This window comes from Ambystoma mexicanum, chromosome 10, assembly GCF_040938575.1.
Source record: "Ambystoma mexicanum isolate Mex_15411 chromosome 10, UKY_AmexF1_1, whole genome shotgun sequence".
NCBI lineage: Eukaryota > Metazoa > Chordata > Amphibia > Caudata > Ambystomatidae > Ambystoma > Ambystoma mexicanum.
Genome location: NC_090932.1, coordinates 1,156,705,442 through 1,156,723,992, shown reverse-complemented (window position 1 = coordinate 1,156,723,992; position 18,551 = coordinate 1,156,705,442). Strand labels below are relative to the sequence as shown.

The 18,551-nt window shown below is 47.7% G+C and overlaps 1 protein-coding gene across 2 annotated transcripts in view; it reads right to left on the bottom strand.

Moving 5' to 3' along the window:
• Window positions 1-17,385, bottom strand: part of LOC138492113 (STE20-like serine/threonine-protein kinase) — a 520,802-nt gene extending 503,417 nt beyond the window's left edge. For both annotated transcript variants that reach the window (XM_069619087.1, XM_069619086.1), the window contains exon 1: window positions 16,623-17,385. In XM_069619087.1, coding sequence (XP_069475188.1) covers window positions 16,623-16,769 — 147 coding nt within the window. In that variant the 5' untranslated portion in view covers window positions 16,770-17,385. The remainder of the gene's footprint in view (window positions 1-16,622) is intronic.
• Between the last annotated feature and the right edge of the window lie 1,166 nt (window positions 17,386-18,551).

Genomic DNA, 18,551 nt, shown 5'->3' with positions numbered 1-18,551 from the left:
AACACCTCGTTCAAAAAATCAGGCCATACCTATCAAGGTACCAGTGGAGGTTACTCGTAATTCATCTGCTCAAAAGAAGGTGGTCCCCTGTAGACCAGATCTTCAGTCCCAAACATTGGCGTGGCTTCTGAAAGCCCTATCATCTCACCTTCATAAATAGCCACCATCGTATGCCACTACTCCTTCAGATGTTCAGCTACTTTCCTTAGCCTGCTGGAATACAAGGGGGTTCCTTCACCTAACAACCCCAGGCGACATCAACCTAGGTGGATACAACATTTTGTGCTTACAAGAGTTGTGGTTGAAAGCAAAACCAATGCTTGATGGGTTCTAAATTGCTTTCTCAGAGGCATTGATGGGGGAAAAAGGCAGGCCTTCTTCGGGATTGATGATCGCAGTTCGGATGGGTAGCGGCTTACAAATTGTAAAGACCATCTTGAAGTCCCCATTCGTCCTAGCGGTCCCCCTCTCATGGCTTCATAAAGAGGTCGGCGCAGAATCCTTTACGTATACATACCTGCTTGTCATGACCATTTACCGGAATCCCAAGGCAATCCAAAGAGACTCACTGTTCGACCTAGTAACAGCTAGACTGGACACTGTATACTTAGAGCTGGACACTTGTGAGGTAATTATCGGTGGAGACCTTAACATCAAATGCTCTATGAACACACCAGATCCAACAGAGCCTAAATCTTACCAAGCTTGCCAACGGGGAAAGGAGCGGTCTAAGTTAATGACATCAAGGCAACTATGTAATACAGCAACTACGCTACCTGAAACCAACAAAACACCAACGTGGAAGCGTGGTCTGGCTTATTCCACCATTGATTACATCTTTGCCTCACAACTACTTCTTGCTCGTTTGGCAGAATTTAGTGTTCAACATACACCTCAAAGTGACCACAACCTTCTGTCTATAAAATGGTCAACAGTTAAACTCCCGAACACCCACTACCTGGGAGTCGTCGAACCAGAAAGCAAGGGAAACCGGGTACGGGTCACCCAGGCCAAAATTCAAGACATCACTGTCTCTTATGGAAACAGTGGAAACTGTCTCGAAGTGGATTATAGACCACTCCTAGAACCTTATAGATCCGTCACTACCGGCACAAAGCATCCCAACTCGGAAGCTCTGTGTCATACTCCACATTTGATGCTTTATTGGTGGCGAAGCGTAACATGGTCCGCAGAGCCAGAAGAACTGATGCACGATAAAAAACGGACATCAACAGAACTTGCGCAAATGAGGCGATAAGAAATTACAAAACCTGGTTAAGATCATATTGGCTCGCTCTCTACCAAAAAGATTCAGAAGGCATGTTGGAGCAAATTAATAACAGTAACTCTAGAGATTTCTGGAAGCTGATTAACCCACGGAGCAAAGTGACAGAAACAGTTCTGTCAAATAGTATTCCTGAGTCAACGTGGATCCAATTTTACTTAACACTGTTTAGGTCCCCAGACTCGCTTTCGCCATTTGCACCGCCACTGGCACCTGTACCCTGGGTCGACCTCCATGAGCCAACGGACATACTACGATCGATAACCAAGCTGAAGAGACGGCCTCTCTAACGAAAATTTAAAATCTGCTCCAAAAGACTGGGCAAAACTGCTAAGCTTGATCTTCAAAAGATGCTGCACATACAGCAGGATCCCGCCCACTTGGACCTCAGTGGTGATCATTCCGATATTCAAAAATGGAAAAAAAGACGACCCAAGGTATTTCCGCCCAGTGGCTCTACTTAATGTCATAGGGAAGGTATATGGTTCCTTACTCCTGGAACATTTTAATTTGTGGGCGTAAAAATCACCATGCGAAGACCCTCTACAATCTTGGTTTAAAAAGGGAATAGGAACCAGCATTAACATCATCCTATTGAGTATACTAAAATCAAAAGCCCTGGAAAGTAATCAGAAACTATACCTGGCATTCATAGACCTTACCCAGGCTTTTGACTTAGTTAACAGAAGAAAACTTTGGAAAAAACTAAGCGATTGGAATTGTTCGCCGGAGATCCTGGGCCCTCAACAAGCCTTACACGTTAACACCAGCATCCAGGTCTGGCTGAACTCAAGGGGGCTGCTTTCTGCTGTGATACCAACTACCCGAGGGGTTAAACAGGGCTGCCCTCTCGCCCCGGCCATATTTTTGGCATATTTTGGGGATTATAAAGAAGCAAATGCCGAGTCAAGATCTTTTCCCCCAGTAATGGGCAGCATGAAAGTTCCTAGACTCCTTTATGCTGATGGCCTCATACAACTTGATCAGACCCCAATTGGCTTACGACACCAGCTGTCCTCCTTAACTAAATACACTGAAGACAACGACCTGGAAGTTAACAAACAAAAAACTAAGATTATGGTCTTTGAAAAAAGGAGTAAAAAAGAGGTAATCCCTCATGGTTCTTGTCAGGAGAGAAAGTGGAACAAGTGTCAGAATTTAAATATCTTGCGGTGCTGATCGACTCTACAAGCAAAGATTTAGCAATGCAATTACATCTACATGCTAAAATGAGAAACCTTATTTCACAGGCCAAAGTCCTAGACAGGAAGTATGGTTGCTTCTCATTGATGCCCCTACTCAAATTCTATCGGGGGAAAGTGATACCTACAATCACCTACGGAACAGCCGCCATGCCTTCTCTGCCTGACCTCTTATGGCCTAGATTGGAGAGTCTCTTTTGGCCTTCAGTCCTGAACCTTCTGACTTCCACACCATTAGCATTGATTAGACGGGAACTTTCACTCTCGTCCTTGGCGTCAATAGTAACCAGAGCATCTATAATGCTATATCGGAAGATTAAGGACCCATCCTCTCCTATCATTTTTTCCATGGTTCAAGAGGAGACGAACACAGGCAAATGCAAATTGCTGACCAACTGGGAGACCAAATACAAATCAAATCTAGAAGTCTGTGCAGCACCAGTGAAGAACTGGTTTCTAATCCAACTAAAACCAAAAAAAGCCTAGACGAAATGGACTGGATTAATACGTTAGAGAAAGCAGCTGCTTACAAATTGACAGAAAACTGAACAAAGTCCAACCATTTCTCATAAAGCACCCAAACAGAAAAACACGATCGACACTTCTTCGCGCCAGGCTGAGTCTACTGCCCACAAATGAGATCCTGCATATAAGAGGCCTCTCCGCGACTAACATCTGCCGCTTTTGTAACTCTAACCAAACCATTGAAACGCTGCGGCATCTTCTGCTATCATGTCCGGGCACATCTCTATACAGAACTCCATACTTGCTTCATCATTTGGAGAAAGCCTACTTGACAGATGAAGCCATCTGGTGGGAACGATTATTAGGGGGCCTCAGACCTTCATGGACGATAGCAGCTACCAAACTTTTGGACTTAATTTTTAAAGATAAAGCAACAGAGCTCTTGCCAGAAATGTCAGGGCCCTCATAACTTTTGAAGGGTGCTGTCTTTTCTCTTCAATTTCTGATTTACTGAGCTGAAATTTCAGTATTTCTTTTCATTTTACTCTTCTTTTTCTTCTGCATCCTCTTTTCTTCATCTTTCGTCTTCCTCACTTTTCTTTGATTTGATTCTATGACTATCTTGTAAAAATCACTTTGGTGATTAAAACTCGTAAATAAAAATAATAAAAAATTGAATTGCTGGTTGTAGTGAACTGAAACTATTTGCCCTACCTCTGAAAATATTTGTGCTGTTGATTCTTATAACCTTGTCTTTTTACCCCCCTTTTTTTTAAAGTAACTGAAGTGCCATTTTGCTTCCACTTCAGGGGAGTTGAACTTGTTCAGGAACTGATTGGTTGTGTATTGTAGTATATTAGATTGTGATATTGAGCTGCTCTTGATAGTGGAATGTTTTCCAACTGACTGTGTAAATAAATTATTCTTTTACCAAGAAACCTTGAGTAAGTGTTTGTTTGAATCACTGTGATTGCTAGTCCTTTGTGTAACCTCTTGTACTGCTCACTTTACTCTTGAGATAAGTCTGGCTGCTCAGCCACTGCTACCACATTACTGCGTAGTACAGAATTGTACCAAATTTGAATTTGTACTGACTCTTGTAGTCTTAATTGTGTTTAGTGTTCCCAAAGGGTACTGCATGTGATTCTGCCTAAGAGTGCTGCTCCGTGATTACCAGTGTGTTCTCCTTTGTGAGTACCTTTGTGCGCTGATCAGTGCCTGTGTGTGCTGCTCATTGTCCACAGAAATGTGCAGCTCAGTACCTATGCGTGCGCTTCTCTTATTACTTATGTGTGCTGCTCTGTGCCTTCCATTATGTGCTGCTAATTGCCTGATTGTGTGTTCTGCTCTGTGAATATCTATGTGTGCTGCTCATTGCCCACCATAATGCGCTGCTCAGTGCTTACCTCTGTGTGCTGCTGTTTGATTACCAGCATGTGCTGCTCGGTACCTACCAGAGCATGCTGCTCAGTGCTTACCAAAAAGTGCAGCTGAGTGCCTGTTGGTGTGCTGCTCTGGAATTTCTTGTAAGTGCTGCTCAGTGCCTGCCCTGTGCCCACCAAACATTCTGCTCAGTGCCTACCTGTATGTGCTGCTTTGGAATGTGCCTATCTATGTGTGCTGCTCACAGCCTTTCTTCATGTTCTGCTTAGTGCCTACATGTGTGTGTTGCGCAGTGCCCACCAGAATGTACAGTTCAGTGCCTATGTGTGTGTTGCTCTGATGTTACTTGTCTGATATTACTTGCTGCTCTGCGCCTACTCTGTGCTTGGTCTGAACCTACAAGAATGTTCTGCTCAGTTGCTACCTGTGTGTGTTGCTGTGTGATTACCTCAGTGTGCTGCTGTTAAGAAGGATTTCTGAACTCTGACCTGGAGGGGCAGAGGTTCAGAAGGCCAACCTAGTTTTTTGGAACAGGGTAACCTCTGGACAAGCCAGACCAATCAGGGTAGCTATGGCAGGCGGTCAAGACTAAGTCTCAGGAAGGGTGAGGGTGACTGAAAGACCTCAATGAGCACTCAAAGCAAGGACACTTACAAATGACTCCAGACAGGTGTTATATTAAAAATATAGACACATTTATTACAAGGCCTTTGTAACAGCGACCATAGCAAAGAATCAGAGTAACACTAGAATAAACCAATACATCACAATCAATACAATATATATACAAGGCCAATAGGGCCTAAGGGGTTAAAAGCACGAAATATGTAGACCACCTAGATGGGGAGGAAAACAGGCAGTGCAAGTAATCTTTAGACCCAGTTCCACATCAAGAATACACCTAACTAAGAGGCAGTCCAAGCCCTACGAAGAGAGGAGCCTTGTGCTCAATAGTACATGCACGCGCTTGTGCCACTGGACACAAATAGGGTCTCTTCAAGGGTCTCTAGCAGCTCCGGAAGGTGGATAAGGTGATGAAGACCAAGTTCCCACTTTTCAAGCAGGACCTCCCCTTGAGGGCAGAGGCAGTTTGAGAGTCTGGGATGGAATCGCTATTTCGCAATAGCTGTGGAAAGAAAAGGGGCCCTCAGGGGCCACTTTGTGTGTAAAAATGGCCTCCTGAGCTAGGGGCCACCGGTTGGGGTAAGGACTACTCACCGGTCCCCGACGCAGGCAGACCCAAACTTCGCCAGTACAGTCCACTTCGCTGGCAGGTTCGAATGCGACAATCAGGACGTCTCGACACTGTGTAGTTCCCGAGATGCAGCGAGGATTCCCAAACGGGACAGTGGCGATTTCTCCGCTCCGGGTGGAGGAATCAGCCCAATTCCACTGCAGCAGGCTTCAGGGTCAAGGGGGTCACAAATGCAGCGAACATACACAGGTCGTTGCCACAGCAGGGCAACACGGTAACCGCGTTTACTCCGGTCCGGGCGCACTCGTCTCACTTCAGACCTGGGAACGCCAAGTGTACGAAATTCAGTGTGAGGGTGCCTTTGGACACAGAGCTAGCAGTATACCAAGTTTAGATGGCCTCCTCGAAACAGCAGCGGTATCAGAGCAAACGTCCTGTGTAAGCTTGTCAGCCCACTGGTTGACTCAGGGACACTTCCGAAGAGGCTTACTTGCAGGGTTTGATGAAGATGCCGAGAATAGTTGATCCCACTGTTCCAATGGGTCAAAGCGTCTTTGCAGACCTTCTAGGATGATCAGAAGCAGAGGGGTCCCACAGGACGACAGCGGGCTCAGGGTGCCAAACCTTCCAGCGGGTCACCAGCGGTTCCTTGACTCGGCTTCTTGTTGCAGGATACTTGGCTCCTTATCCTTTATTCGTGTGATCTTGGGAGATCGACTTGGTAGTGGTGTTTTCAGCCTCTTCTTATCCAAAGTTCCCTTCACGCCAAAACAGAGAGGACCCAATGGGAGATCTGCTCACAAACACTCACTCCATACGGGGACCAATCACGGACCCCAGTGGTCCCAGGCATTCAGGGCACTCCAGACTCTCTGCCACCCAGGATGTGTATTGGGAACAGACATCCCAGCCCACATCCTGGAGGCACACACACAAGGCATGCAGAAGCCCGCGAAAGCATTGGGTTTCGCGGGAAATTAGATGACCAAATAAGGACTGACCCGGGTCGACTCGACCTGGGGAAGGTGAAGGGGTAAGATGACCAAAGGACAGGACAAAGAACCTCATGGCATAGCCATTTTGGAGCCAGGCCACCTATTCGTGCCAAACGCAGTTAACGCGGTTTAACATGGCAAGAAAGGGTTAAAAATATAAGAAAACGATAGCTGCCACCAGTCCTGTCTATGACACATATGGACAGTTCATAAAAGGTCCATCCAGAGTTTCTAGGGCCTTTGGAATGACTAGAGACCCAAGTTTGCTGTAAGGTAAGTTACATTGCACACTTGTTACATGTTGCACAAAAGTTGCAACATGAGGAAAGGACTAAGGGAAACAAAGTCTCCCAGTACCGACTGTCTTAAGGGCATGTCAGTTTCCCCATAAAAAGTGAGCGAAAGCCCAGAGGAGTACAGCTGAGGGCTGTGCTTCTCAGGCAAAGTCAGTCAATGGTGTTAAAAGAGCAGCAAAATGTTTGGGGGTTGACACATGGAGGGAAAATTCATAGAAATATGGAATCTTTCCCTAACACTCGCCCTCCCCAAACTAAGGGCAGGGGGATCTAATCCACCCCTGGATGAGTTTCTTGTTCAGGTCGGTTAAACATTCTGGACAACCCATCAGCATTGCTATGTTGGACACCTGGCCTATGCTCAATAGTGAAGTCAAAGCCTTGCAGACTTATGGACCACCTAAGCAACTTTGGATTCTCTTCTTTCATGTTCATTAGCCACTTTAATGGCTTATAGTCAGTTTGCACAGTGAAGTGGGTCCCACAGAGGTAGGGCCTCAGCTTCCTTAGGGCCCACACAACAGAGAAACATACTTTCTCTACTGTGGACCATCTGAGCTCTCTGTCCTTAAGCTGGCGACTAATGAAGCCAATAGGGTGTTCCTTACCCTTCTCATCTACTTGTGATAGTACAGCTCCTATCCCAGTGTCAGAGGCAACTGTCTGCACAATAAAAGGTCTTTGGTAATCAGGGGCCCTGAGGACAGGGGCCTGGCACAAGGAGTCTTTTAAGCCATTGAAGGCCTCACACTCTTCAGTCCAAGTTACCTTCTTGGGTTTCTTTGGAGTAGTGAGAGCCGTCAGAGGGGCAGCTATGGTACCATAGTCTGCCATGAAATTTCTGTAGTACCCAGTGAGTCCTAAGAAGGCTCTCACTTGGGTCTGTGTAGTGGGGATAGGCCAGTCTTGTACTGCTTGTACTTTACTGGGTAGAGGCTGTATCCTCCCCCCACACACTTCATGTCCAAGGTACACCACTGATCCTTGTCCAATCTGGCACTTACTGGCTTTTATGGTCAAGTGGGCCTTCTGAAGAGCCTGTAACACAATCCCAAGGTGTTTCACATGGTCTTCCCAGGTGGCACTGAAAACCGCTATATCATCCAGATATGCAAGACAGAATTCATCCAACCCATTCAAAACATGATTCACAAGCCTCTGGAAAGTGGCAGGTGCATTCTTCAACCCAAAAGGCATTACCCTGAACTGGTAAAGGCCCTCTGGAGTGAGAACACTGTCTTCTCCTTGGCATGTTCTGCAAGGGCTATTTGCCAATAGCCTGCAGTGAGGTCAAACGTGCTGAGGTACTTGGAGGCACCCAAGGTATCCACCAGCTCATCTGTTCTAGGCAAGGGGTGTGCATCTGTCTTGGTGACAGCATTCAGATCCCTGTAATCCACACAGAACCTCAATTCAGAAGTACCTGCATTTGGAACCACAACCACAGGGCTGGACCAAGGACTACTAGAGGGTTCAATCACCCCAAGATCCAACATTTTGTTGACCTCTGTCTTAATGTAAGACCTTACTTTGTCTGACATTCTGTATCCCTTACTTTTGGTAGGTACACTGTCTCCTGTGTCTATGTTATGTTTGCACCAAGGTGTTAAACCAGGGGACTGTGAAAACAGGGGGAAAAATTGCCTAAGCAAACTTTTCACCTTAGCCTGCTGATCAGAAGTCAGGTGAGGGGCCACTCGGACACCCTCAATGGAGCTATCTGAAGGACTGCTTTGGAATAGGTCAGGGAGAGGTTCAGACTCCTCTTCCTCAACATCTGAAGCCACTAGCAGTGCTGCGAATTCAACTCTTGGGATGAAAGCCTTCAGCCTATTTACATGGAACTCTTTTGAGGCCTTCCAAGGTCCACTAAATAGTTGACCTCACCCAGTGACTCCACCACTGTGTAAGGGCCTGACCATTTGTCCTGTAAAGCCCTAGGCCTTATGGGATTCATGATCAGGACTTTCTGACCAGGTGTGAAGTTGATGAGGGAAGCTTTCTGGTCATACCAATGTTTCACCAGAGATTGTCCTGCCTTCAACTTGTCACTAGCCAGACCCATCAGGAGTACCATCCTTTTTATGAGCCCTAGCACATAGTCAACTACGTTGGTAGTAATGGGGGGAGTGGGCATCTCCCATCCCTCCTTGACTATGGCTAAGTGTCCCCTTACAGGGTGACCAAACAGAAGTTCAAAGGGGCTGAAGCCAACACCCTCTTGTGGTACTTCTCTGTAGGCAAACAGTAAGCATGGTAATAGAAGATCCCATTTTCTTTTTTGAGGTTCTTCCAGAGCCCCAATCATACTTTTCAAGGCCCTGTTAAACCTTTCTACCAGACCATTGGTCTGGGGGTGGTATGCGGAGGAAAACGTATAGGTGACCCCACATTCCTTCCACATAGCCTGCATATACTTCGACATAAAGTTGCTGCCTCTGTCAGACACAACTTCTTTAGGGAAGCCAACCCTAGTTAAGATGCCAAGTAAAGCTTTTGCAACTGACTTGGCAGTCACAGTTTTTAATGGGATGGCCTCAGGATACCGGGTGGCATGGTCGACCTGCACCAGGATAAACCTATTGCCTGAGGATGTTTGGGGGTCAAGGGGACCAACAATGTCGATCCCTACCCTCTCAAATGGTACCCCCACAACTGGGAGTGGTACCAATGGAGCTTGGATTGTTGAGCCACTCTTACCAGATAACTGGCAGGAGGCACAACTCCCGCAGTGACTTCCTACTTGCACCCCGATCTTGGGCCAGTAGAAGTGCATGGATAACCTTTGCTTGGTCCTCTTAATTCCAAGGTGACCGGCAAGGGGCACTTCATGTGCCAGCTGCAGGAGGAAGAGTCTTACAGCAAGGGGAACCACCAACCTCCTATGATCTCCTTCTGTAAACTCTGTAGGCTCACTATACAGGAGCCCACCTTCCCAATAAATCTGATGCTTTCCAGGAGGTTCACCCTCAAGCTGGGAGCAGGCCTGTCTCCTTAGACCTTCCAGAGATGGGCACTCATGTTGGCCCTTACTGAATTCTTCCCTGTCAGGACCACCTTCTACTAACAAATCTTTTAGTTCAGTATGGTCATTGGGGTCAAATACTTCAGGCATCACCACCTCCTCATCAGGTCCTGGTGATTGACCAACTACCTCCACCTCTGTGGTAGGTGAGTTAGGGGGAACATTTTCCTTCCCTCTTTTTGATTTTCGAACTCCTTTAGCCTTGGGTTTCCCCTTTGGCTGGGGCAGGGCATTGGTCTTGGCCAGTGCTGCCCTTGTTTGAGACCTTGTGCAGGGTCTGTCAGCAGTGTCTCCCACAAGCCCTAAAGCACTGAGATCATTGCCCAACAAGACCTTTCCGGGGACACTCCTCTGTATGCTCACTGGAATTCTGACTGCTGTACCATTGATAGTAAGATTTACAGGTATTACTGGGAACATGAGAGGTGGGCCATCAGCCAACTTAGTGGCCATCAGAGTAGCTCTGGCAACTTCCTCTGGGTCTACGAAGGTAGAATACACTACAGTTCGACTGCACCCACTATCCCTAAGAGCTGGAGTATCTACTCCATTGATCAGCACACTGTCTTTAAAGTAGTGCTTGGTGTTATCTGGAATCCTAGCATAAGCCTCTGAGACTTTAGGCTCCCAGAAACCCAGGGAAACTAAAACTACCTTAGCTTCTATCCCACTGGGGAAGGAGTCTGAGGAGAAGGATGCTCCTGTAATCTCTTCTTCCTCATAGGAGGAGAAGGCCAGATTAGCAGAGTGGACCCCCAAGGTTTTGACCTTACATCTGGTATCCCCCTTCATGTGGTCAGTTGCTCCACAAGCAAAACAAGATCCACTGGGTCCGTTTACATAGGGAGGCTTATTATAACAAGAGTTCTGTTTCGGAGGCTGACCTCCACTACCCTGTGAGTTCTCTTGTGTCTTACCCTTATTTTTCTTTTTGTGGCCCTTATTGGAGGAAGATTTATCAGTTTCCCAACCCTCCTTATCTTTGGACTTTTTCCCTTCCTCCTGCTTACCAGGATGAGTCTTGTCCTTATGGGACACTCTATGTGACACCCACAGATCTGCTGCAATGGCAAGCTTCTTAGGATCTATCTCCTTTGAATCTGCCAAATGCTGCTTAAACTCAGGGGAAGAAGATGCAAACATATGTTCCAGCATGACAAGACTTATCATACCTTCAAAGGTGGAGACCTTATAACCTTCAACCCAGCCAGTCAAGTTCTTTAAGGATTCAGTTACATAAGATACCCAAGTACCATCTTCTTTCTTCTTGTACTCTCTGAATCTTTTTAAGTATTAGGCAGGGGTCTTTCCAAACTTTAGGATGAGAGTCTGCTTCAACATTGCAAAATCTGCTCTCTCAGCTTTTGACATTTCCATAATGGCACTGCAGCCAGAATGGGGCAGTCTGCTAAGTAACCAGGCAATTTTATCAGCATTGTCAACTTGTTGAACTTCACATGCATACTCAAATGTATTCAGACAGTCCATAATGTCATTCTTTTCTTCATACACACTGAGCAGATCTTTTGGAAACCTTGGATGACAGGAGGCCACAGACCCTGTCCAGGACCCTTGGATCCATTGGCAACTTGAAGCTTGGCCAGTTCCAACTGGCGATCCCTGTCTTTTTGTTTTTCTGCCTGCTCTATCTTTAGTTTGGCCATATTGAACTCAAGCTCCTTCTGCCTAAACAGCAGTTCCTGTTTCTTGAATTCAAGTATGGCCTCCCCATCAGCACTGGCAGAGGAAACATTAGACATTACATCCTCCATGTCCTCATGGTTGCTGTGGATCAGTGCAGCGGCAGACCTATCAGTTCTACCAGTGAGAGCAGCCCCACCTCCTTCTGCACGGTCCTCAGAAGCTATAGGTCTAAGCTGAACTTCTTGCCAGTCCATGATTCTTTGGATCATTTCTACTTTTGTGCCTTGTGAGGAAACACCTCTCTCAGCACACATCTTTCTCAATGTTTTGGATTTAGAAGCATTTAAAGTTAACAAGGTACTTGTTTCGATACTGTTAGATATGACTATGGCTTTTTAAAAGTCATACCACAACAATTCACTATGTGTCCTGGTAGAAAAAGTTTGAAATGCCTTCAGTAGTGCGCAACACTGGATACCTTCAGTCCTATCCCACTGCTGTACACCAATTTGTTAAGAAGCATTTCTGAACTCTGACCTGGAGGGGCGAGGTTCAGAAGGCCAACCTAGTTTCTTGGAATAGGGTAACCTCTGGACAAGCCAGACCAATCAGGGTAGCTATGGCAGGCGGTCAAGACTAAGGGCCTCATTACACGGAAGGCGGTGAGCCATGGCGCTATTAGCGCCATGGCTCATGCCGGTAAAATACCGGCACCGCCTTGGCGGAAAGGGGATTTACTTCCCCATTCCAAGGTTGGTGGGGCGGTAAATCCCCCTTCCGCCATTGCCCTTCCCCATTCCCATTTCTGCCCCATAGGGCTCTATGGGAATGGGGAAGGCGCTAATTACGGCACCGCAATTTTGCGGTGCCGTAATTAGCTCCGAGGTCCCTTAGCGGGTTGGTTTTTAACGCCTGCAAAAAGCAGGCGTTAAAACACCAACCCGCTAAGGGACCTCGTAGTAAGGCGGTAATGGTTAACGGCCACCGTTACCATTAACGGTGGCCGTTAACCATTACCGCCTTCTGTGTAATGAGGCCCTAAGTCTCAGGAGGGGTGAGGGTGACAGAAAGATCTCAATGAGCACTCAAAGCAAGGACACTTACAAATTACTCCAGGCAGGTGTCATATTAAAAATATAGACACATTTATTACAAGGCCTTTGTAACATCGACCATAGCAAAGAATCACAGTAACACTAGAATAAACCAATACATCACAATCAATACAATATATATACAAGACCAATGGGGTTTGAGGGGTTAAAAGCACGAAATATGTAGACCACCTAGATGGGGAGGAAAACAGGCAGTGCAAGTAATCTTTAGACCCAGTTCCACATCAGGAAAACACCTAACTAAGAGGCAGTCCAAGCCCTACGAAGAGAGGAGTCTTGTGCTCAATAGTACATGCACACGCTTGTGCCACTGGACACAAATAGGGTCTCTTCAAGGGTCTCCAGCAGCTCAGGAAGGTGGATAAGGTGATGAAGAACAAGTTCCCACTATTCAAGCATGACCTCCCCTTGAGGGCAGAGGCAGTTTGAGAGTGCGGGATGGAGTCGCTATTTCGCAATAGCTGTGGAAAGAAAAGGGGCCCTCAGGGGCCACTTCGTGCGTAAAAATGGGCTCCTGCGCTAGGGGCCACCGGTTGGGGTAAGGGCTACTCACCGGTCCCCGACGCAGGCAGACCCAAACTTCGCCAGTGCAGTCCACTTCGCTGGCAGGTTCGATGCGACAATCAGGATGTCTCGACACTGTGTAGTTCCCGAGATGCAGCGAGGATTCCCAAACGGGACAGTGGCGATTTCTCCACTCCGGGTGGAGGAATCAGCCCAATTCCACTGCAGCAGGCTTCAGGGTCAAGGGGGTCACAAATGCAGCAAACTTACATGGGTCGTTGCCACAGCAGGGCAAGACAGTAACCTCGTTTACTCCGGTCCGGGCGCACTCGTCTCACTTCAGACCTGGGAATGCCAAGTGTACGAAATTCAGTGTGAGGGTGCCGTGGACACAGAGCTAGTAGTATACCAAGTTTCGAGGACCTCCTCGAAACAGCGGCGGTATCAGAGCAAACCTCCCGTGTAAGATGGTCAGCCCACTGGTTGGCCCAGGGACACTTCTGAAGAGGCTTACTTGCAGGGTTTGATGAAGGTGCCGAGAATAGTTGATCCCACTATTCCAATGGGTCGAAGCATCTTCGCAGACCTTCTAGGACGATCAGAAGCAGAGGGGTCCCACGGACGACAGCGGGCTCAGGGTGCCAAACCTTCCAGCGGGTCACCAGCGGTTCCTTGACTCGGCTTCTTGTTGCAGGATACTTGGTTCCTTATCCTTTGTTCGTGTGAACTCAGGAGATCGACTTGGTAGTGGTGTTTTCAGCCTTTTCTTATCCAAAGTTCCCTTTGCGCCAAAACGGAGAGGACCCAATGGGAGATCTGCTCACAAAGACTCACTCCATACGTGGACCAATAACGGACCCCAGTGGTCCCAGGTATTCAGGGCACTCCAGACTCTCTGCCACCCAGGATGTGTACTGGAAACAGACATCCCAGCCCACATCCTGGAGGCACACGCACAAGGCATGGAAGCCCACGAAAACATTGGGTTTCGCGGGAAAGTGCATGACCAAATAAGGACTGACCCGGGTCGACTCGACCTGGGGACGGTGAAAGGGGTAAGATGGCCAAAGGACAGGACAAAGAATCTCGTGGCATGGCCATTTTGGAGCCAGGCCACCTGTTTGTGCCAAACGCGGTTAACGCGGTTTAACATGGCAAGAAAGGGTTACAAATATAAGAAAACGATAGCTGCCACTAGTCCTGTCTATGACACATCTGCACAGTTCATAAAAAGTCCAGCAAGAGTTTCTAGGGCCTTTGGAATGACTAGAGACCCAAGTGTGCTGTAAGGTAAGTTACATTGCACACTTGTTACATGTTGCATAAAAGTTGCAACATGAGGAAAGGACTAAGGGAAACAAAGTCGCCCAGTACTGACTTCTTAAGGGCATGTCAGTTTCCCTATAAAAAGTGAGCGAAAGCCCAGAGGAGTGCAGCTGAGGGCTGTGCTTCTCTGGCAAAGTTTAGTCAATAGTGTAAAACAGCAGCAAAAAGTTTGGGGGTTGATACATGGAGGGAAAATTCATACAAATATGGAATCTTTCCTAGCAGCTGCTCAGTAACTACTATAATGTGCTACACATTGCTTACTCTGAGCCTACCAGAACATGCTGCTCAGTGCCTTTGTGTGCTGCTGTGCGATTACCTCGGTGTGCTGCGCTGTACCTATCAGAATGTGCAGCACAGTGCATCTGTGTGTACTGCTATGAGATTTTTCTGCTCAGTGCTCTTCTATGTGCCTACATGTGTGTGCTGCTCAGTGCCTACCAGTGTGTGCTGCTCGGTGCCCACCATCATTTTCTGCTCAATGCCTATGTGTGTGCTGCTCTGAGCTTACTTGTAAGTGCTGCTCTGTGCCTACCACAATGTGCTGCTCATTGCCTGCTTTGTGCCTACCAGAATATTCTGCTCAGTGCCTACATGTGTGGCTGCTGTGTGATTACCTCTGCGTGTTGTTCAGTGCCTACCAGAATGTGCAGCTCAGTTCCTGTGTGTGTGCTGCTATGAGATTACTTTTCTGTGTTGCTCAGTGCCTGGGTGTGTTGCTCTGTGATTACCCATGTGTGTTATTTTATTTTTTATTATTCCATGTATCTAATTTGACTTCCTTGGGGAATCCTGGTTGTTTGATTTTAGGGAAGAAAAAAAGTATATATATATATATATATATATATATATATTTTTTTTTTTTTTTAATTTTTTTTATTTTTTTTATTAGTGGTCGTATTTCTTTCTTTTATCTGTGATATGAAGTATCTGTTGATTTTCTCTGTATGCTTGATATTGATGAATTTCATTTTTTTTAAAGGTTTGAATTAAACAAATACAATAAAAATAAAAAAGACCCATGTGTGTTGATCAGTGCCTATCTGTGTGTGCTGCTCACTGCCTTCCTTCGTTTTTACTCAGTGCCTACATGGGTGTGCTGCTCACTGCTACCAGTGCATGCTGCTCAGTGTCTTCCACAAAATGCAGTTCAGTGATACACGTGTATGCTGCTGTGAGATTACTTGTAAGTGCTACTCTGTGCTTTCCAAAATGTTCTGCTCAGTGCCTGCTCTGAGCCTACTAGACTGTTCTACCAGAATGTGCAGCTCAGTGCTAATGTGTGTGCTGCTTTGAGATTTTTCTGTGCTGCTCTATCCCAATGTGTGTTGCTTTGTGATTATCAGTGTGTGCTGCTTGGTGCCTTCCCGAATATTCTGCACAGTGCCTATTTGTGTGTGCTGCAGTGTGATTAGCTATGTGTGCTGCTCAGTGCCTACTGGGATAGGCAGCTCAGTGCCTCTTTGTGTGCTGCTTTGAAACTTCTTGTATGTGCTGCTCAGTGACTATGTTTGTTGCTCTGTGATTACTTGTGTGTGCTACTCAGTGTCTATATGTGTCTGCTGCTCACTACCTGCCCGCGTGTTCTGCTCAGTCATTGCCTACTTGTGTGTCCTGCTCAGTGCCAACCTGTGTGTCCTGCATAGTGCCTACCGGAATATGCAGCTCAGTGCCTATGTGTGTGCTGCTCTGAGATTACTACTCTGTGCCTACCAGTGTGGGATGCTCAGTGTTTACCAGGTTGTTCACCTCTGTGTACTGCTCAGTGCCTACCAAAATGTGCATCTCAGTGCCTCTCTGTGTGTGTGCTGATTTGAGATTTCTTGTCTGTGCTGCTCAGTGCCTGTGTTGTTTATCTGTGATTACCTGTGTGTGCTACTCAGTGTCTACATGTGGGTTCTGCTCACTACCTTCCTGCGTGTTCTGCTCAGTGGCTACATGTGCGCTGCTCAGTTCATACCAGTGTGTGCTGGCTGCTCAGTGCCTACCATAATGTGCAGCTCAGTGCCTGCGCGTGTGCTGGTCTGAGATTATCTTAAGTGCTATTCTGTGTGTACCAAAATGTGCTGCTCGGTACCTGCTCTATGCCTAACGGAAAGTTCAGCTTGATGCCGACCTGTGCGTGCAGCTAGCTATGTGGCACTTGCAACTTCACGTGGAAATGATGCCGAAGCAGTGCACTCATACCTTGTACACCTTCCCGAAGGCTCCATCTCCCAGCTCTGCGTCCACGGCCCACAGGTCTTCGGGATTCACACCCCGGGCCACGTTCCTATAATGCTTCAACTTTCTCCTCTCGCCCCCGAGTCCCAAAAATCGCAATAAGAAAGTCATAGTAGGGCCCAAAGTTCGGGTGACAGTGGTGACCCCCTAAGGCACCGCCCACCATATACGGAAGATGGTGGCACCGAATGATTAGCCAGTCCCAGCACTATCTCCGCCAGAGGTGACCCGGGACATGAACGTGGAAATGATGTTAGATAGTGGAGTCGTTCGCCCATCAGTTGGTAAGATGACGTGGGTTTCCACCGCGGATGTATATGTGCTCCAATTCTTTCCTATCCCACTCAATCCTTCCTTTAGGGGCCAATAAACATAGCAGCGATGCTTTCGTTAAAAAGAACACCGATTATTGAATAGACAATTGGGTTGCGCGCAGAACTCCAGTGCGTTGCAGGTGCTATGGAAAGGGCCAGATTGCCATCCAAAGTTTCTTTGAAGCAGGGGCCTACCTCAGGCCCAGGGGAGCCGTGTTGAGCCTGGGTCAGCGGCCCGCAGTCTTTGTATATCTAGTAGTTGAAATGCAACCACATGAGGGTCGTAGTCCAGGCTGGCATTCTGGTTATGTCGAGGGTTTTTCGTCAATAATTTTCGAGACATCCTTTGTAGGATGTCGGGTGGCATGGAACATTCCAGAACTGTAGCACAGAGGTCTGGAGAAGGGAATGTGCTCGAACGCCAGTGTCATAGCCGAAGGGCTGGTAGCAATGGGCTGCTGAACGCAGCCTGGTGCGGTCTGTGTAGACCTCCCACACTTCCTCTGTATGACCTCTCTCTCTTTCCAACCTAAGTCACGTTATTGACAGCAGGAAATAAGTACGAGGAGGTTGGCACGCCCACGCGTGCATACAAAGACAAGTGCACACATAGCCAGGCACAGTGCATGCCCTCATCCTTCTAGTACAGCCATGCTCAGACAACTGCCTCCCCGCTCCTTTGCACGTATCAGCTGTGCACACACAAGACAAGTTGTAACAAAATACTATTCTGGTCAGAAGTACAGTGCCGAGCAAAGGCGTCTGTGCGCCAAGCCAAAACGTGTACAGCAGCTCTGTACAGAGGTGTTATAGTCATTAAGTTAAAACAGATAAAAGTAGATGGCCGTTGTTGTGTTTGTGGTGGGCATCCGGGCCTCCGGTGGCCCACACACGCGGCCAGCATGCACACACGCACATACACAGGTAAGGAGACACGGGACGCGCTGTTGCTGCTTGCGCGTCCCGGCGGCAACTGCCGTCGTACTCAGTTTATTCAAACCTGCGCATGCGCGGGCCCGAAGCGAGGCTCACGCATGCGCGCACAAGCTAACTGGGACGTCACATCCCTTTTTTTCTTTAACGAGAAACAGTATAACACTAGGGGTGCGCAGGCTCCCCTGAACAGGTAAACATGAACACGTTTTCTCACCAATCGGGAGCGGCCTCTCTTGCTACAGGCTCAGTCCCCTTAGTCCAGGACGTAGTCCTTGAGACGAACCGGTGGCTTGCGATCCCGTCGGACAGGATACCGGGGCGGGACCGTCGGCAGGGGGCGGTCACCCTCTCCAGCGGGAGTGCTCTCGCTCGATGGCACGTCCTCGTGCGCTCGGGGGTTCCTTTCCCGACCTAAAGTCTCACCCGGGGTCTGGGCTCCATCCGGCATGTCCACTTTCTTGAAGAAAGACCGGTTGCGGGTGATGGTGCCTCGCTCACACGCTGCCGTCACCATTGTCCCTTTTACATGCGTTACCTTCCAAGGGCGAGGTTCAAAAGGTAGAGACAATTTGCCTTCCGGGTGCCGATTCCGAACCAGCACCGAATCTCCAACTTGCATTTCCATTTCTCGCAAACCTCTCCT